The 21,543-nt window shown below is 42.3% G+C and overlaps 1 protein-coding gene across 1 annotated transcript in view; it reads left to right on the forward strand.

The window, feature by feature from the left end:
• The window catches only part of zbtb10 (zinc finger and BTB domain containing 10), a 51,210-nt gene that overhangs the window by 6,097 nt on the left and 23,570 nt on the right, over window positions 1-21,543 (forward strand). The window contains exon 2 of the mRNA XM_078398197.1: window positions 19,363-20,335. Within this exon, the coding sequence (XP_078254323.1) occupies window positions 19,363-20,335 (973 nt within the window). The remainder of the gene's footprint in view (window positions 1-19,362; window positions 20,336-21,543) is intronic.

Here is a 21,543-nt window from a genome sequence, read left to right on the forward strand (position 1 = left end):
ATAATAGTAAATATGAATATTCACTTTCACAATTTGTAAAGTTTAGTGTTGATTGAAATGCTTTTGCTGTGCATTATAAAAATTAATGACTGGGTGACGTTTCGGGTCTTGACCCGGAATGTCACCCATGCCTTCTCTCCGGAGATGCTGCCTGACCGGCTGAGTTACTCCAGCATTTTGTATCTACCTTCAATTTACACCAGCATCTGCAGTTCTTTCCTACACATAAAATTAATGAACTCAGTTAATAGCTTTTATTCTAGTTTTCACATTTGTCTTCCAAGCATTTTCCATTTTTATCTTGACTTTGCCTATTCTATTCATTGAATTATGCCGTTATTTCATTTTTATATTTCTGCTTGTAAATGATCATAATTTTACTGTGTAACCTATTTCGATTTGATCGAAACTATACACTTGAGCTATTTTTAAATTCATTAGATCACACGACATAATCACTGAAATGATTAGCATGAATTATTTTTTACTGAGATTTGAGTGTTAAGGGACAGTGACAAAATTAGCAACCACTTGGAAAAGTGACGATTATTTAGAAAAAAACAATGTGGATTTTTTTTTAAGGCAATTCTGGTCTAATGGGTTTATTTTTGGTGAGATTATGAGTCCGTGTCGACCAGAGATCCCTGCACATTAACGCTATCCTACACACACTAGGCACAATTTTTACATTTACCAAGCCAATTAAACTATATACCTGTACATCTTTGGAGTGTGGAAAGAAACCAAAGATCTTGGAGAAAACCCATGTGGTCACGGGGAGAACATACAAACTCCGTACAGACAGCACCCATAGTCAGGATCAAACCGGGGTCTCCGGTGCTGTAAGGCAGCAACTCTACCACTGTGCCACAGTGGATATGGATTTCCCACTTCATTTATGGTATGCAACAATTGAATCATAAACACGGGAATTAGAGTCTTCGGAATGCAGGCACATAGTTCCCTGAAAGCAGCAACGCAGGTAGATATGATGAAAGTGTTTGGTAAGCATGCTTTTATTGGTCAGAGAATTGAGCACACAAATTGAGACATCATGTTGCAAATTGTACACATTGTTAGTACGACGAAATGGAGTATATTGTGCAGATCTGGCTGCTCAGTTGTGGGAAGGATGTCATTAAGCTAGAAAAGGTACAGCAAAGATTTTACTGAGACTGGGGGCCTGAGTTATATGAAGAGGCTAGATAGACTGGGACTTTTTTCCCTGGAGTGCAGGAGGCTGAATTATGAGGTATATAAATTAATGTGAAGCTCATATCAAGGGTGTGGTCACGGTCTTTTTCCAAAAGTAGGGGGATCTAAAACTAGATGGTGCAGATTTAAGGTAAGAAGGGAAAAGAACCCGTGGGGCATCTTTTTCACACAGCGATAGTGTGTGTGTGGAACAAGCTGCCCAAGGAAGCTGTAGGGGTAGGTACAATTGCAATGTGTAAAAGACATTAGGACAGGTTCTGACACTATTGAGCAGACAGAATGAGACGTAATCACTATCTGATAGGTACTGTACACCACGAGCATCTAAAGCTGTCTTCAATCCAAGAACCCTGCAGTTCATATACAGATATTTATTAACATTATTTATAGGGGTATGGTACGAATGAGTTCCCTTCCCTCATTCCCCAGGAAACCGAGTCTGAGGACTGTGATAATACTTTATCTGGAGTCAAGGGTGTTTTCTAGTAGATACCACCAAGGGAAGAATTAAACTCTTACTTGCTGCAGCGTAACAGGCCATTAAACTCAATAACACTCAGAAAAATAGATAATGATCAATAATACCAAAAATAATGATAATACTACGTTACCAATAGTGCAGATCTGTAGTGCAAATATTGACACAGTCCATAGAAATTCATAGTTGCTGAGGTCAGTGTTGTGTAGTGTTCAAGAGCTTGATGGTTGCTGGGAAGAAGCTGTTCTTGAACACGGAGGTCACGGTTTTCAGGTTCCTGTGCCTTCTTCTCGATGGTAGGAGCGAGGTGAAGGTAAGATGGGTGTATTGCCAGGAGCCGCTGATGCCAACAGTTGTTGGTGCTCAGAGTCATGATTTATCCAGTAATTGGATAAAAGCTTCTCTCGGACTGTGTCTGGCCGACCGTATTCAGACCAAGCCAAGCAGTGGAACTATCTCATCGACCATCTCATTTCACAGCTACTGTTGGGAAGAAGGTTCAGGAGCATGAGAACTGTGACCTCCAGGAGTGTCATAACCTTTGTGTGGAGCTTCTCGACCTACTTTGTGTGGGGACCTGGTTACAGGCCCGTCCCTCATATCCCAACCCCCACAGTGGAGCTCACAGTGCTAGAGTAACTCAGTGGGTCAGGCCGCATCCTACAGTGCCCTCCATAATGTTTGGGATAAAGACCCATCATTTATTTATTTGCCTCTTTACTCCACAATTTGAGAATTGTAATAGAAAAAATCACATGTGATTAAGTGCACATTGTCAGATTTTAATAAAGGCCATTTTTATACATTTTGGTGTCACCATGTAGAAATTACAGCAGTGTTTATACATAGTCCCTGCATTTCAGTGCATCATAATGTTTGGGACACAGCAATGTCATGTAAATGAAAGTAATCATGTTTAGTATTTTGTTGCATATCCTTTGCATGCAATAGGACTGCTTGAAGTCTGCGATTAATGGACATCACCAGGTGCTGGGTGTCTTCTCTGGTGATGCTCTGCCAGGCCTATATTGCAGCCATGTTTAGCTTAGGCTTGTTTTGGGGGCTAGTCCCCTTCAGTTTTTTCTTCAGCACATAAAAGGCATGCTCAATTGGATTCAGATCCGGTGACTGACTTGGCCACTCAAGAATTGACCATTTTTTAGCTTTGATAAACTCCTTTGTTGCTTTAGCAGTATGTTTGGGATCATTGTCTTGCTGTAGAATGAACCGCTGGCCAATGAACTTTGAAGCATTTGTTTGAACTTGAGCAGATAGGATGTGTCTATACACTTCAGAATTCATTATGCTACTGCCATCAGCAGTTGTATCATCAATGAAGATAAGTAAGCCAGTCCTTCAGCAGCCATATATGTCCAGGCCATAACACCCCCACCACCGTGTTTCATAGATGAGGTGGTATGCTTTGGATCTTGGGCAGTTCCTTCTCTCCTCCATACTTTGTTCTTTCCATCACTCTGATATAAGTTAACCTTCATCTCATCTGTCCACATGATCTTTTTCCAGAACTGTGGTTGCTCTTTTAAGTACTTCTTGGCAAACCTGTAACCTGGCCATCCTATTTTTGTGGCTAACCAGTAGTTTGCATCTTGCTTTGTAGCCTCTGTGTTCATGAAGTCTTCTGCGGACAGTGGTCATTGACAAATCCACACCTGACTCCTAAAGAGTGTTTCTGATCTGTCACAGGTGTTTGGGGATTTTTCTTTGTTATAGAGAGAATTCTTCTGTCATCAGCTGTGGAGGTCTTCCTTGGCCTGCTAGTCCCTTTGTGATTAGTAAGCTCACCAGTGCTCTCTTCTTAATGATGTTTCAAATAGTTGATTTTGGTAAGCCTAAGGTTTAGCTGATGTCTCTAACAGTTTTATTCTTGTTTCTCAGTCTCTTAATGGCTTATTTGACTTTTATTAGTACAACTTTGGTCCTCGTGTTGTTGAACAGCAATATGGCCTTAATAAAATCTGACAATGTGCACTTTAACCACATGTGATTTCTTCTATTACAAATCTCAAATTGTGGAGTATTGGGGCAACTAAATGAATGATGGGTCTTTGTCCCAAACATTATGGAGGCCACTGTATAAGTGGCGACTCTTTGCATACTTTGTGAATGGTTTGCAAAACAAAGAATTTTACTGTGACCTGTGATAATAAAATATCAAACAATCAGGTAAATGGACAGAAAAGGTTTAGAGTGATATGGGCTAAACATATGCAAATAGAACTTTCATGGATATTTCAGAATCTAATTCAATTTATTGCAGTTAGGATGCGTATTTGCAAGTGACTTTTCAAAAAATGTGTTTCAGAGAGACATAAGGAACTAGATGCTGTAATCTTGAGTGAAATACAAACTGTGTAGGGGGAAGAGGGCTTTGCGGGAAGGGGTTGGGACCTGAAGCTGTTACTGGTAGTGGGATTGCATTGAAGGTTGCAGAAACATTGGAGGCTGATGTGTTGGATGCAGAAACTGGTGGGGTGAAAGGTGAGGAGCAGGGAATTCCTGTCCTTGTTTTGTCTTGAGGAAAGAGGAGCAGAATTGCAGGACACAGAGGAGACATGGGTGAGGTTCCATTCACAACAGCAGAGGGGAAAATCGCATTTACTAACAGAGGACATCTCGGATATCCTAGAATGAATAGACTGAGAAAACAAGAGTAAGGGGTGACGTCCTTGCAAGAGTCTGGGTGGGAGTAGATGTCATCAAGATAACCATGGCAGTTGGTGGGCTTGTAATAGGCGCCAGTCAGACGTTTGTTCCTGTTGACGGAGACAAAAAAATTGAGAAAAGGAGAGATAGTCAGATAGTCCAAGTGACCAACAAAAAAAAGGCATTGCTGGGGCTCATGTGAGCACCATGGTTGCATGAAGTACATAAATGGAGAAAAAAGAGTGAGGATCAGTTCTGCCAAGCAGAGGCAAGTGTTTGTTTAGGGGAATTGATTCGGTCTCTGTTGAAGGGTGATTCGGGGGATCCTGAGGGTTTCCCGATGGAGGACTAGATGTTCATGGAAAAGTCAATAGTCAATAGTCGTTTATTTGTTACATACACATAAATGTGTAGTAAAATGAAACATTACCCGCAGTTGAACAATAAGACCAATAAGATTAATCAATAAAAATGCAATAACACATACAATCACAACTAACACCAAACAAAAAGAAACATCCATCACAGTGAGTCTCCTCCAGTCCCTCCTCACTGTGATGGAAGGCCACAATGTCTTTTTCTCCTCCCTGCCGTCTTGTCCCGCGGTCAGGCTGTTGGAGTTGCCACGTCGGGGCGGTCGGGGCTCCCGATATTGAAGCCGCCGCTGGACGGTGAAAAGTCCACGGCCTATTTCAGGCCGCGCCGGACGGTGAAAGGTCCGTGACGGGCCGACCCAAGCCCCGCGATTCGGGGCGAGCGAACACGCTGCCGCTGCCGGAGCTCCCGATGTCGGCCCCCATCCAGGGGCCTGCGGGCTTCCGACGTCCACGCGGCCCGCGCCGGAGCCTCCGGAGACGAGTTGCAGCCGCTCCCGCAGCATCCGCAGGCAGCCAGCGCCGCAGGTGGTGAGTCCGGGCCGTGGGCTCTGCGAACCAGAGCCCCAGGTGGTCCCAGGTGCATGGCCGATGGTGGTAGGCCGCAACGGGAACGGAGACACAACACAGAACAAAGGTCGCGTCTCCGTTCGGGAGAGAGAATGTTACAGTTACAGTTCCCGTTCCCCCCCCCCCCCCCCCCAAAACATAACATAACATACAACACTACATCAAATTAAACTACAATTCAGACAAAAACAACAAAAAACACAAAAGACAGACGGACTGCAGGCAAGCCGCAGCTGCGACTTGAGGTGATAGGGGCTAGGAGTTGAAACTGAAATTTGGAGGAGCATGTGCGGTGTCTTGTTTGCAAGGTACTGGTCAAGGTGGGGGAAACACCATAAAATCAAGGTATTTGGAAATTAGTTTGGTGAGACAGGAGCAGGCAAATTTAATCTTTTTAAAAAGTTTAAACAGAAAAGAAATGTGTAATTTCTTCTGTTTTATCAACATTGGAAGAGTGTAATATTCAAGTTTTTTTCCACAGTACCGTCTTATTTTTCCAGACACTAAAATTATTTTGCTTTGGTATATCGAATGGATATACTTTTGGTATATCGAATGGATATAAATCGTTTTTATTGATATTAGACTGGTTTTGTGTGTGTTTGATATTCTGACTGAGGACTGGAAACATATTTATGTGCATGAATTAGATTAAATGTAATATTTGAACTTTTCTATATTAATAGCTTCCAGGTTAAAAAATAATAATTTGAAAAGCAACTGGCAGTTTAATGTTATTAGTACATAACATAACATAACATAACAACACTTTATTGTCACTCGGCACAACACCGAGCGAAATTTCAGCAGTCACACAAAATACAGCAAAAAGAAAAGAACACAGGACACCCGACCCCAACACAAACATCCATCACAGTGACTCCAAACACCCCCTCACTGTGATGGAGGCAACAAAACTTCCCCTCTCTTCCCCCCGCACCCACGGACAGGCAGCTCGACCCCTACCGAGGCAAACGACACGCACAGCCCCCGCAAGGGGATGGAAGGCCCCCCGGCCGAGCCGCCCCGGGCACCGAAACGTCCCGCGGCCACACCGGGCGATGTTAAGTCCAACGGCCGAGCCGCACCGGGCACTGAAACGTCCCGCGGCCGAACAGCGCTGACGATGTTAAGTCCAGCGGCCAAGCCGCACCGGGCACTGAAACGTCCCGCGGCCACACCGGGCGATGTTAAGTCCATAGGCCAAGCCGCACCGGGCATTGAAACGTCCCGCGGCCGAGCCGCACCGGGCACTGAAACGTCCCGCGGCCACACCGGGCACTGAAACGTCCCGCGGCCACACCGGGCGATGTTAAGTCCAGCGGCCGAGCCGCACCGGGCACTGAAACGTCCCGCGGCCGAGCTGCGCCGGCAATGTTAAGGCCCGCAGCCGAGCCGCACCGGGCACTGAAACGTCCCGCAGCCGAGCTGCGCCGGCAATGTTAAGGCCCGCAGCCGAGCCGCACCGGGCACTGAAACGTCCCGCAGCCGAGCTGCGCCGGCAATGTTAAGGCCCGCAGCCGAGCCGCACCGGGCACTGAAACGTCCCGCAGCCGAGCTGCGCCGGCAATGTTAAGGCCCGCAGCCGAGCCGCGCCCCGGGGAAGAGACCTAATAAAATAAAGGTTTCCCCCCGCCCCACCCCCCCACCCCACACCCCCACCACACATACACAGCCAAAAACAGAAACAAAAACCATCCCAACACCGACACAAACAAAAAAAAAGAAAAAAAGACAACAGACTGCCAGAGAGCCGCAGCCGTTAGGCGCAGCCAACTCCTCCCGACATAAACATCGGGTGTTAAGGCTCGTTCAGAACAAAATTCAGTTTCTACTTAGACATAGCTTAACTATGTTGTCCTGCTTATTTAGTTCAATTAAAACTGCCCACTGCTTTTTGTTGGTCCCCCATGTAGTTACATTTTTTCATAAGTTATTGGCATCAATAATAGAAGCTCTTGATTATATGATAGATTTCATGAAATCATGATGTCCTTAAAAATAAAGGCATTCTACCAATTTTCAAGTTAGTAACTGATAATATTCATGGAAATTGGGTCCTTAATACAGAACATCCATATAACATCCATCTTATGGTGCCCATTTTGGAAGAGCAGAAAGCCATATTTGTTGTTGTTCTGATACAAACAAGATCTTTGGTGTGATTCCTCTGCAAATTCGGCCTGTCGCTTGTTGTATTCCATGTTGGAAGTATGCATTTAATGTACATCGATAAGATATGTTGGCTATGGTTGTCTTGTATTAAATGAAATATCCAGTGGTAACCATTTAATTTTGAACTGTAATCCTACTTTGACACTTCCTGCTAAACCCTTAATTTGTTAAAGTGAAGATCAAAAGCAAATACAATAATTCAACTAAATTGTGCACTCAAATTGACATTGAATAACTAACTGTAAACAATTGAAGTTATTATGGAAAAAATATTAACATATGATGGGATCAATACATTCAAAATGATAGGGTTTGAGATGATTCATGAGTCCTATCAACTTTTTCACAGTTTAATAGTTTGCTGAATTAATCTCAAGTAACCAAAACTGCTTTCAACATCCTTGTAAACAGGACTATTCTGATTGTTGAATTACACGGAAATTATACTTTAAAATGGATACTACAGGGTATTATGATTTCCTTTTAAGAATTGGAGAGGCCAGCTGTTCTCATTTTAAATTACCTCTTTTCATCATATTTGCCTTTAATGAGGTTACATAGGAGACTTGATGCTACAAATTCAAGTTTCTCTGTCCAATAAATCTGTTCCTAAAAGCATGTAAACAGTATATGGTAATTTAATGTATTCCAAATGTGCAAGAATGGAGGTTTGGTTTTCCCTGTTTTCTTGTGCTTTTAAACTGAGGAGGTTTGAGGATCTTGAGGTTAGCTTAAAATGTTGGGTCACCTGAAACCATAAGGCAGGGTTATATTGACCCAAGAGACTGCATGTCAATATGAACTAAGAACTGCTTTTGGATTATTTTTCCTGGATTACCTAGAATATACAGTACCAGATGAATGCTTTCAGCCATCTACGTTATTGACTTATGTGAATAAGCAAAATTCTTTGTTATTGAATGAACAGTTGCTTCTAGATTGGAGCATCAGGTCCTGAAACCTTCAGCACATTGTCAGTAGTATGGACTATCTGCAACAATATGCCAAGAGCAATGTTACTAATTCACCTTGATCACAATCTGCCCCATTTTCCACTGGTTACATTTGGTTACTAAGACAGATATTGGTTACAACTGTTTTTATACCTGAAGTTTGGGAAAGAATAATAAATTTTATGTTATTTGACATAGCAGAACTACTTTGTTCCAGTAACTCAAGGTTCAAGGTCAGTTTATTGCCACATGTACCAGTTAAGGTGCAGTGAAATTTGATAATCCTTTATTCGTCCCACAACAGGGAAATTTGCAGGGTTACAACAGCAAAGTGGATAGTAAAAATAAATAAGCATCCATTAAAAAATGAAATAATGGTAATTATCTTTATTTATTGGTCTGCTAGTAGCAGTGCTGATTGTGCAGTCTGATGGCAGCAGGAAGGAAGGACCTTCGATATCTCTCCTTCACACACTTGGGGTGAAGAAGTCTGTCACTGAAGGAGCTGCTCAGTGCAGTGACGGTGTCCTGCATGGGGTGGGTCGTTGTCCAGCAGTGATGATAGCTTTGCCATCATCCTCCTCTCTCCCACCGCCTGCACTGAGTCGAGGGGACATCCCAGGACAGAGCTGGCCTTCATGATTAGTTTATTAAGTCTCTTCCTGTCAGCAGTTGAGATGCTGCTGCTCCAGCAGACCACTCCATAGAAAATGGCTGATGCCACCACAGTGTCGAAGAAGGTCCTCAGGAATGCCCCCTGCACTCCAAAGGACCTGAGGCTCCTCAGCAGGTACAGCCTGCTCTGGCCTTTTTTATACAGTGCATTAATATTTTCAGTCCAGTCCAGTTTATTGTTCAGGTAAACACCCAGGTACTTATAAGAGTCCACTCTCTCAATGTCAATTCCCTGGATGTTCACCGGTGTCTAGGGGGTGTGGCTGCGCCTGTGGAAATCCACCACCATCTCCCTGGTTTTCCCCGTGTTGATCTGGAGGCGGTTCTGCTGGCACCAGTCCACAAAGTCCTGGGTCAGTTCTCTGTACTCCCTGTCATCGTCATCTGTGATGAGGCCGACGATGGCAGAGTCGTCAGAGAACTTTTGCAGATAACAGTTGGCTGAGCTGTGCATGAAGTCCGCAGTGTACAGGATGAACAGGAAAGGAGCCAAAACTGTTCCCTGCGGAACCCCTGTGCTGCAGACCACCATGTCAGAAATGTGGGTGGTTGGTGAGGTAGTCCAGAATCCAGGATGTGAGGTGGTGATCCACTCCTTTGTGCTCCAGCTTGTCCCTCAGAAGCACAGGCTGGATGGTGTTGAACGCAGTAGAGCAATCAAAGAACATGATTCTCACAGTGCTACCAGGCTTCTCCAGGTTGAGAGAGCTCTGTGCAGGAGATAATGATGGCATGGTCCACCCCGATGCCAGGCTGGTAGGCAAACTGCAGCGGGTCCATCGATGGTCTCACCAGGGGGCGGACATGGACAAGGACCAGCCGCTCCAGTGTCTTCATCAGGTGCGATGTCAGTGCCACCGGCCTGTAGCTGTTGAGGTCCTTTGGGTGCAGCATCTTTGGCACCGGTACCACGCAGGATGTTTTCCACAGCTGTGGAACTCTCCCCAGTTACAGGCTCAGGTTGAAGACGTGCTTCACTATCCCGCACAGCTGGTCTGCACAGGACTTAAGGAGCCTGGAGCTGATGCCGTCCGGACCCACCACCTTTCTCGTCTTGATCTTCCTGAGCTCCTTTCTCACCTGGTTTGTAGAGAGGGACAGATTGGAGCACAGGGGCTGGGTGCTTGAGGGTGTGAGAGGTGGAGGGGGTGTGTGGGAGGATGGGAGCAGCAGGGGTGACTGGACCGGGGGAGGGGTAGGTGACTGATCAAACCTGTTGAAGAAAAGGTTCAGATCGTTCACCCACTTCTGGTCCCCCACAGCCTGGGAGACTGGTTCCTTGTGCCCAGAGATGGTTTTAAGGCCTCTCCAGACTCCGCTGATGTTATTCCTCTGCAGCTGGTCCTCTATCTTCTTCCTGTAGCTGTTCTTCCCCTCTCTGATCTTCCTCCTCAGCTCCTCCTTATTTCCAGACTTAAAGGCCCTCTTTTTCTCCTTAAGGAGAGCCCTTATGTCAGGGTTAATCCAGGGTTTGTTATTGGAGAAACACCGTACAGTCCTGGTGGGTACAGTGTTCCCCACACAGAAGTTTATATAGTCTGTGATGCAATGAATAAGACTGTCAATGTCCTCCCCAAGAGGATCACAGAGTTCCTCCCACACAAATTTGAGTTACCATACAGCCATACTAAGTGAAAAGCAACAAGACACACAACCACATAAAAGTGAACATAAGCATCCATCACAGTGGATTCCACATTCCTCACTGTGATGGAAGGCAATAAAGTTCAATCTACTTCTTCTTTGTTCTCCCGCGGTCGGGGCAGTCAAACCATCTGCAATCGGGGCGATCAAAGCCCCCACAGCCGTCAATCGAAGCCCCCGTTGGGGTGATTGAAACTCTGCGGCATGGAGCTCCCGAGTCGGCCTCTTCTTACCAGAGACCGCAGGCTTCATAATGTTAAAGTCCACAGGCCCCACGGTTGGAGCTTCGATCCCCGGCAAAGGGATCGCAAGCTCCACGATGTTAAAGTCCTGCAGACTCCTGCCGCTTGGAGCACCTGGTCTCTAGCATGCAATATGAATATAGAAATAGCCGTGTGAGTTCTACCTGTTAACTAATTTATTCAGGTTATAAGCAGAGGGGGAATTATATTGTTGGTTTACTATATTTTGGATGCAGCCTTCCAGGGTTTTAACAGTGAAATTAACATGAGGCTCTTGCAATGCGATGTTATGTCCTTTTGTTTATTTATTTTGAGAGGCCAGAATACAAAAACGGGGATGTAATGCTGAGGCTTTATAAGACACTGGTCAGACCGCATTTGTGAGCAGTTTAGGGCCCCATGTCTGAAGAAGGATGTGCTGGTGTTGGAGAGGGTCCAAAGGAGGTTTACGAGAATGATCCCAGGAATGATTGAGTTAACATATGATGAGCATTTGAAGGGACTGGGCTCGCTCGAGTTTAAAAGGATGAGGGGGGACCTCATTGAAACTTACCGAATAGAGAAAGGCCTGGAGAGGATGTTTCCACTTGTGGGAGAGTCTAGAACCAGAGGGCATAGCCTCAGAATAAAATGACGTATTTTTAGAAGGGAGAAGGGAAATTTCTTTAGTCAGAGGGTGGTGAATGTTGAATTCATTGCCGACAAATGGCTGTGGTGGCCGTTAATGGATATTTTTAAGGTGGAGATTGACAGATTCTTGATTAGTAAGGGTGTCGGGGGTAATGGGGAGAAACTGGGAATTAGAAGAACATGTTAAATAGTACTAAAGTAAGTCGGTGGAGGAGTGTTTTTATCCATGAATACTGTATTTCTATCGCTTATTTTCAAAATAACACAGGGTTAGACAGAGACTTAGAAAATAGGTGCAGGAGTAGGCTATTCGGCTCTTTGAACCAGCATTGCCAGTCAATATGATCATGGCTGATCATTCAAAATCAGTACCCCGTCCTACTTTTTCCCCATATCCCTTGATTCCGTTAGCCCTACGAGCTAACTCTAACGTATCACAAAATGCTAGAGTAAATCAGCGGGTCAGGCAGCATCTCAGGAGAGAAGGAATGGGCGACGTTTTGGGTCGAGACCCTTCTTCAGAGCTAAATCTAACTCTCCCTTGAAAGCATCCAGTGACTTGGCCTCCGCTGCCTTCTGTGGCAGAGAATTGCATAGATTCACAACTCTCTGGGTGAAAACGTTTTTCCTATATAACCTATAACCTAAAGATTACATTTAAATATAGATGACCTAGGTTTGCAACCACCTTCCAATATTTTCATGTATTTCTGCTATCCAAAAATGTGACTATATAGCTTAACAGACCAGTAATCAAAATTTAACTGAAACTTGGACCCGTATATTCATTATTCTGCAAAGCCAAATGATTATATTTCATTTAGTTTAGAGATACAGAGTGGAAACAGGCCCTTTGGCCAACCGAGTCTGTGCCGACCAGAGATCCCTGCACATTGGGATTTTGGGCATAACCTACAGATTTAGCATAAAACACAACACAAGTGTTTTGATGGAGATAATCTGGGTAATCAAATGGATGTAAACAGAGTTGTGGAAAGATAAAAAAATAAGGTAGAAAAGTGTGAAGTGATATATTTTGAGGATGTTTATTGTAAATTATCCAGGTTTCTAAAAGATGCAGGACAGACCTTCACAAGTGTACATAAATCCTTGAAAGTAGCAGGGCAGGAATACTGTGGTGTTAATGAAGCGTACAGGTTTTATTGGTTTTATGGAGATGTATAGTACTAAAGCAACCATATTTATGCTGAGCCTTTATTTGTTAGGACTCAGCTGAATTATTGTGTCGACCTTTCTCACTTGCATGTTATGAAATTAGTGAGTGGATGATAAGGATATGGAAGAAGCATAGTGTTTGTGTAGAGTAACACAAAAGTGGTCATTCTGAGAAGCAAGAAATTTAATCACACATTTTGAGATATTCAAAAATTGAAGGGGTTCCAATAAATAAATATTTCTAATGTTGCAAAGGTATTTGACAGACTATGTGTTCTTAGTGATTACATTTACATGGAATCAAAAATAACTGGATGAATACTTAAAGGGAAAATGTGGAAAGTGCAACAAATTGGATGGCACTTTAAAAGGGCAGGCATAATGGGATAGTGTTAATGTGCGGGGATCAGTGAATTACCATTTTGTGATTTGTCAGTTTTTGATCAAAATAGGGCTATTATATTTGCTCAAGAAATTAACTTAAGATTGACACAGAATGTTGGAGTAACGCAGCGGAACAGGCAGCATCTCTGGGTAGAATGAATGGGTGACATTTCGGGTCGAGACCCTTTTTCAGACTGCTCAGAGATATGGAAGGATAAGGTGTGAAAATGAGACATCAAAGGGGACAAAGAACAACAAAAAGTAGAATAGATCATTGTTAGCTAGGGGAAGGTGGCAACGAAGCATACAAACATAAAAAAATTATTCAGTACAGTCAGATTGGTTGGAGAACTTGGATGGAGAGAGGGAAAGCAAAGCTTACTTGAATTTAGAGAAGTTAATATACCGCTGGGTTGTAAGCTGCCCAAGCAAAATATGAGGTGCTGTTCCTCCATTTTCCATTGGGCCTCACTTTGACAGTGGAGGAGGCCAGGATCAGAATGGGAGGGGGAGTTGAAGTGTTTAGCAACCGGGAGATCATGTGGGTTTAGGCGGACTGAGCGGAGGTACTCAGTGAAACAATCATCGAGCCCACACTGATAAATAGCCTGTCCACACCTGAAACAGTGGATACGGTAGATGAGGTTGGAGGAGGTGCAAGTGAACCCTCTGCCTCACCTGAAAATTAACTTTGCTGCTTTCTATGACTGGTGTGATTTTATGTCCAAATTCACAGCTCATTAATGCACTAGTGTATGGGTGATCATAGGCATCGGTGGGCCAAAGGGCCTGTTTCTACATTGTGTCTTTAAACTGTAGGTTACTTGGCTGGGTAAATGTAAAAATTGTCCCTAGTGGGTGTAGGATAGTGTTAATGTGCGGGGATCGCTGGGGGGCACGGACTTGGTGGGCCGAAAAGGCCTGTTTCCGGCTGTATATATATGATATGATGATATGATATGATGATAAACTCAGAATTTTATTGCGTGCAGTTCTGATTGCTTGTTTGCAGGGAAAATGTAGAAGCTTTGGAGAGGGTGCAGAGGAGATTTACCTGAATGCTGCCTGGGTTAGAGGGTTTCAGCTGCGGGGAGAGGTTAGATAGACTTAGATTGTTTTCTCTGGAACGCCGAAGGTTGAGTGGCGACTTGAAAGAAGTATATAAAATTCTGGGAGACATAGATATGGTACTCAGTCAGAACCTTTTCCCCAAGGTAGAAATGTCGAACACTAGAGGGCATGCCATAGTTATAAGGTGAGATCGGGAAAGTTTAATGGAGATGTGCAAGGCTATTTTTTTTTACATCGAGCTGATGTGCATGGCTATCTAAGAGGCTTTCAGGGGTGGAGATGGGAACTGTACCGCTGCGCCATTGTGCTGCCCTTCAATACCTTAATTTCTATACCAGTCTTGTTCCGTAGACAATTCAACTTTTTTTCTGGCTCATTTCCAAAGATTAGATCCAGTGCTGCCCCTTTTGCGGTTGAACTATCTACCTACTGGCTCAAAAACGTCTTCAGGATGCTCATTATGCTTATCACGCGAAGGTGATTTGTTTTTGGTTTAAAAAGAATCTGACAAGTGAGTTAAATAACAAAGTCATAATGGAAGGTGCGCCTAAATATTATGTGCATACATAAATATTATGAGCATCGGAGATGTCCTCATTCTTTAAGAAACGGGGGTTCCCCTCTTCCTTTATAGATGAGGCTCTCACTAGGGTTTCTTCGGTATACCGCAGCTCCGCTCTTGCTCCCCCTCCCCTATTCATAACAAGGACATAGTCCCCCTTGTCCTCACCTTCCACCCCATCAGCAGTCACATATAGCATATAATCCTCCAACATTTTCGCCACCTCCAATGGGTTCCCACTACTGGCCACATCTTCCCATCTCCACCCCTTTCTGCTTTCTGCAGAGACCGTTCCCTCCGCAACTCCCTGGTCAACTCGTCCCTTCCCACCTAAACCACCCCCTCCCCAGGTGCTTTCCCCAGCAACCACAGGAGATGCAACACCTGTCCCTATACCTCCATCCAAGGACCCCATTAGTCTTTTCGGGTGAGGAAGAAGTTCACATGCACCTCCTCCAACCTCTTCTATTGTATCCACTGTTCCAGGTGTCAACTCCTGTAAATCTGCGAGACCAGGGCAGACACGGCGATTGTTTCACTGAACACCTCCGCTCAGTGTGCCTCAACCTACCTGATCTCCCTGTTGCTCAGCACTTTAACTCTCCCTCCCATTCCCAATCTGACTTTTCTGTCCTGGGCCTCCTCCATTGTCAGAGCAAATAGTCCATTGTAAGCACAAATTGGAGGAACAGCACCTCATATTTCGCTTGGGGAGCTTACACCCCAGCGGTATGAACATTGACTTCTCTAACTTCAAATAGCCCTTGCTTTCCCTCTCTCCCCATCCCCCCCCCCACCTTCCCAGTTCTCCCACCAGTCTTATTGTCTCCAACTACATTCTATCGCTTTCCCGCCCACTCCTCTGACATCAGTCTGCAAAAGGGTCTCGACCCGAAACGTCACCCATTCCTTCCCTCCAGAGATGCTGAGTTACTCCAGCATTTTGTGTCTACCTTCAATTTAAACCAGCATCTGCAGTTCTTTCCTACACATATTATGTGCGTACTATCTGTAATACCCCAGCTAACAAACGAAACATGGGTGGGAGAATAAAATGTGAAACACATTTCAGTTATTTGTTGATTTTAGTATTTGAGATATCAGGTAAGATGTCAATTATTACGATACTTTTTGTTTCTAAAATTGACACATTACATCCTAAGTGTTTGAAATTGATCATGTTTCTGTGAATAACATGTTGCAACAGCGAAAGTCATTATTTTCATGTTTGTTTTGTGGATAGGCATTCTGGTTTTGGTCAAACTTGCGCCTCCCTACAAAGATTTGAGTATTATGCCCTAAAGGTGTTTTTTTTCTCTTTTACCTAGCATTTACAGGAGGATAAAGTAATCACAAAATGTAATATCTTAAACGATTTCAGTCCCTAAAATATTTCTGCAGTATGGGAATGGGTTGGGTATTATCTTGGGGAAAGTGTAGAGGTTTGTTTTTGGTGGAGCACAGCTTGTCTCTTTTTTCCGTTAGGCCCAGCAAGATTGTTCTGGCCAACAGCAGGAAAAGTAGGGCCTGCTTTAAGGGTGGTTCATTTTGTTTAGTTAAATGATATTTTTCTAGTTAAAATAAAGCCTGACAAAATTTATATAAAGTTATAGAACCAATGAAATTGTTTTTGCATTATATTGTTTTAAACAGCAAGACAAATGTATGGATGCAGGTAATTCACTTGACCCTCATTCATTGATTGCTATTCGTGTATCTGCATACTTGCACGATGTGCACCATCTCAATTTATTTTTTTTGCAACAAAAATATCTGTATATACTTATTGAGGAACCAATCACTGCCCATAGAAATACTCTGATTTGTTTCCAGACCACTTGAGAGAGCAGACTTTGTACATTTGCACAGTTGCACCTTGTGATTTCAAAACTAATCACTATTTGTAAGTTAAATTGAAAGTAGTTTATTAGTTATTGTGATTTCTTGTAGCTATTTAATTTTTTTATATGCATGTTAATCTCACCAGAACAGTACGTGGTATATTTATGTTTATTCAAGGCAGTTGGGTGCAAAGAGGAGGCCATTAGTCGAATCAGTTGCTTTTGTGGGATGGCCATACCCCTATACCTTTCGAATAACGGAGTTTATAATACAAAACTTGGAATTGTTGGAAATACTGAGCAGGCCAGGCAGTATCCGTGGAGAGAACTGGTTAACATTTCAATATATTGACTGGCAACAAAACAACGTGGGGACAAAAGCATGAAATGTAATGGGTTTTAATTAAGTATGTGGGGCAGAACTGAGAAAAGTGCAAAAGTAAATATGTGGTGGAGGGGAAGGTAAGGGAGAATAAATGATACAGATGATGGTGCAAAGCAATTGAGGATGCCAACGAAATATGTAAAGGAACAAGGTATTGAAGTGTGAGTGTGACAAACCCTGTCATTGCTAACAGCTGCCATCATAAGGTCATAAGTAATAGGAACAGAATTAGGCCATTCGGCCCGTCAAGCATACTCTGCCATTCAATCATGGCTGATCTATCTCTCCCTCATAACTCCATTCTCCTGCCTTCTCCCCAAAACCCCTGACACCTTGACATCTAGAAAAGAATGAGAGCAGTAGTTTTACATTCAGATAGCAGTTTGTTATAATTCAGCTGTTCATACCACACCACTATTTCTTGACTTGTCTGCTGCTATTCCCTTCAGCTTTACTTTGTCAATTTCTCATTATTGAATCTTTCCTTCCACCATCTCTTTTTGTTTTTATCTCTTCCCTTCACCCTCTTGTTTTCATTTTCTATACAGTTCCAAAGAACGTGCATTGACTGCAAACATTAACTCTTTGTTTCTCACTCCACAGGTGCTACTTGGCTTCAATGTTTCCAATATTTTCTTGGATGAATTTTCCAACTGCATGATTTTTATCTATCAAAACTATTCATACTTTGTAACATTTTCAATTATTTATTTGAATTTCATGTTCTGACATATTAAATCACAAAATTGGGTCATGTGAAAGAAAAGCACTTTAAATTTATTAAAATGTAATGTGCTTGTATATAATTGTGCAAGCATTTTTTTTCTTTCTAGTCCCTTCATTGTGATAGTCCATATAACACAGATATTGCATTACAGTAATGATGCTTGGACAAAAGTGCACTAAGAACAGTAATGGGCTGTTGTGCAGCATATCTTCGTCGTAGGTCACATGGGCATTTTGGATATAAACAACTTTGTTTTATGTTCCAAATTATTATCCAGTGTGTAATGGCAGTTTCTATACCATCTCAAAGTCCTACTTTGATAGCCATTACTACTCGGGGATGAAATGTAGTTGTAGCTTACGCACACGTCGCACCCTGATATGACAAAACGAATCTTCAAACGTCCTTTCTTCATTAATTGGTTTTATTAAAGTAGCACAAATCAAAGAGTAATTCATCACTTTCCGTACTTTATCAACTGTTTCTTCTTCAAACAATATCTTAGAAATCTTGCAGTTATTACCGTGTGGTTCTTACAAATATAGCTGATACAAGCGTATGGTACGAGCGCGTGGTAAAGAACTGTATGCTCACCATCCTCCGAGTCTAAACTGACCCACAACCTCTGTCGACACGCTAGCCTCCTCCCATCTAGACACTCCCCATTATGTATTAAGTCACACTATTTTCTTTAAAAAAAAAATTAGTACCTAATCAGATGTACAGCACTTTGGTCAACGTGGGTTGTTTTTAAATGTGCTATACAAATAAAATTGACTTAACTTGACTTGACACCCATAAGCATGCAAAAAAGACATAAACTAGAAATATTAAAACATAGCCATAACACAATGACAATAACTGAATTAAGCATAAATGGCTCCTACACAGTGTATTCCATGAGTAATGCACTTATTGGATGTGCCCAATTTCATTACATGCAAGCTATCCATTGATAGCCAGTACTCTGTTAATACTTCTGAGGGAATAATGGTTATGTAAGTGAGTTATAAAACGTGAGAACTAGAATCTGAAGATGTGGCAATTGCCTTGAAAAAGTTCTTTACATTTTTTTCCAGATTTTATTGTCCAAATGAACATTTTTTTTGTATTGGTTTCTTTCTATTCCAAATGTTTGATTGCTTCATAATAAACTTTATCCCATTATATGTTTTTGTTCAAGTGTGAACACCAAAATGAGGTAGCAAAAAATGTGATTAGTGATTAGATATCATTTCTGGGGACTGAGTTTGAATTGAGGCTAACTGAATGAAGTGAATATCTGGCTTGTATCAAAAGGATCCCAATCAGTCTGATAACACATAATGGCTTGTGTATTACTCATCTATACATTAGCAATCTAATATTGTTTGATGAACAGAATGATTTGCACAGATGTGGTAAGAAATCACATTATTGGATAAAATAAATTGAATTGAAAGTGTACAATAATCTAGTCAAAATGCAACCTTGTGTTATTCTCCATTGATCTTTCTCCTTTATTATAGTCAGGAGAAAGAATTCTTCAAAAAATTGATAAACATGTAATTTGTTTTGACTTGTTTAAAATCCGGAATGCTTTGTTTTTCTCTCCAGGAGCCTATGTTTACATCCAGAACAACAGACGAGGTGTACGGTGAATATAAAAGTGATCGAAATGAAATGTCCTATTGCTATCAACTACTTCAAGAATTGAATGAACAGCGGCAGCAAGGAATTTTGTGTGATGTCAACATTGTGGTGAAGGGTCAGGTTTTCAAAGCCCATAAGAACATATTAGTTGCAAGCAGCCGTTATTTTAAGACACTGTATTGCTATACTCCAAATGAAAGTTGTGACCAAGTTACAGTAACTCACCTTGATGTTGTTGCTGTACAAGGTTTCACAGTCATTCTTGATTTCATGTATTCTGGGCATTTGGTTTTAACCAGCCAAAATGTCATTGAAGTTATGTCTGTAGCAAGCTATCTGCAAATGACTGACATTGTCCAAGCTTGCCGTAGTTTTATAAAGGAAGCCCTCAACATCAGTACAAAATCTAATGCTGCAGAAAAAATCATAGTGCAGTATGAGAAGGTAAAAACGTCCAACTCATCCCTCAGAGACAATACAGTAGCCATGTTGAAACATGAGCCCAGCAGCCCTTGGGTGGTCAAATCTACAAGTACAGTGAATAGTTGTGCAACAGGTGGTTTGCACGAAGAAAGAGTGAAGTATGAAATGGAGGGCTATGGTTTAGACGTGGGTTCAGCAATGCACCAGGATGAGAGCTACCATCTTAATGATGGAACCTGGAGTCAAGAAAACTTTACAGATTATGGTGGAAAAGATCTGCAGATGGGGCTATCTCAAGATCAAAGTCCTCCTTTTTCTTGGGGAACTTTGGGGAAATTAATGTTGCAGCAAGCAGTGCCACGGAGTGGACGAAGGAAAAACCACATAACTAGAAGAATCATATACAATGTTGCACCAAAAGTTGAAGAAGGAGCTGGAGAAAACTTAATGATGCAACCTCCCATGGCATTCTCCGAGGATGGATTACAGGAAATTCCTGTAGACCCTTTCTCAGGTACTATTATATGTCAATTATGCGAGTATCACAATGTTGTGAGCAAGTTACAGTTGTGTTATTAAAGCATCTATATGTTAGAAGGTTTAGGCACTTTAGTGCAGCAATGAAGAAATGCTCCTCACAGAGAAGTCCTTTTTTAAGGTAGTGTTAAATTAAGATTGAGAGTGTTAAATTAAGATTAAGAACACAACCCGCAGGCATTGCCACTTTCATTTCACTGCACATCGAGTATGTGTATGTGACAAATAAATTTGACTTGACTTGACTTGACCATTAAGGTAAATTGTTTATTTGATCATTGTAACCTTGCTGTGCTGTGGGTTCTCGTATACAAATTGACTGCAGCATTTCCCACATTACATTGATGATTATACTTAAAAAAATTATTCATTTGTTGTAACGTGGTTTGGGTCCTCCTGAAATTGTTGAAGATGTTACATTAGTGCAAATTTCTTATTTATCACATTAATTCTAGAAGTGAATTCCCAACTTCATAAGTATCGGAATGAAGTTTAGTGTGTTTTCAAATAGGACAAATATTGTCCCTCAGAATCCTACTAAATTCTTGCCCCTTTCACCAAAAACCTATGCCCTCTTGATCTACCCTTTCTGTTCCTTTCATAATTTTATATACTTCTATGAGATCTCCCCTCAACCTCTACTCCAGAGAAAATCCAAGTTGTCCAACCTCTCCTTATTGCTAATACCCACTAATCCAGGCAACATTCTGATAAACCTGAACTCTCTCAAAAGCCTTCACATCCTTCCTATAATGGGATGACCAGAATTGATGTCATTTGCAAACTTACTAACCAACCAATTACATTTATGTCCAAATCATTTCTATATCACAAACAATAGAGATCTCAGCACAGATCCATGTGGAACACCACTGGTCACAGACCTCCAGTCAGAAAAAGATCCTTCCATCACTGCCATCAGTTCTGAATCCAAACTACAAAGTCACTGTGACCTAGTCAGATGCCTTACTAAAATCCATACAGACAACATCCACTGCCCTACCTTCATTGATCACCTTTCAAACCTTCTCAAAGAAAATTCAGTTGAGTAAATAAGATAAAACCTGCCATGGACAACGCCATGCAGACTGTCCCTAATTTGTCATCAATTCCTTGTGCTTTAACTCGTAACCAAATTTATATGAGGGGCATTATTGATTACTTCCTGGAAATCCATATAGACAT

This window comes from Rhinoraja longicauda, chromosome 4 (assembly GCF_053455715.1).
Source record: "Rhinoraja longicauda isolate Sanriku21f chromosome 4, sRhiLon1.1, whole genome shotgun sequence".
Taxonomy (NCBI): Eukaryota; Metazoa; Chordata; class Chondrichthyes; order Rajiformes; family Arhynchobatidae; genus Rhinoraja; species Rhinoraja longicauda.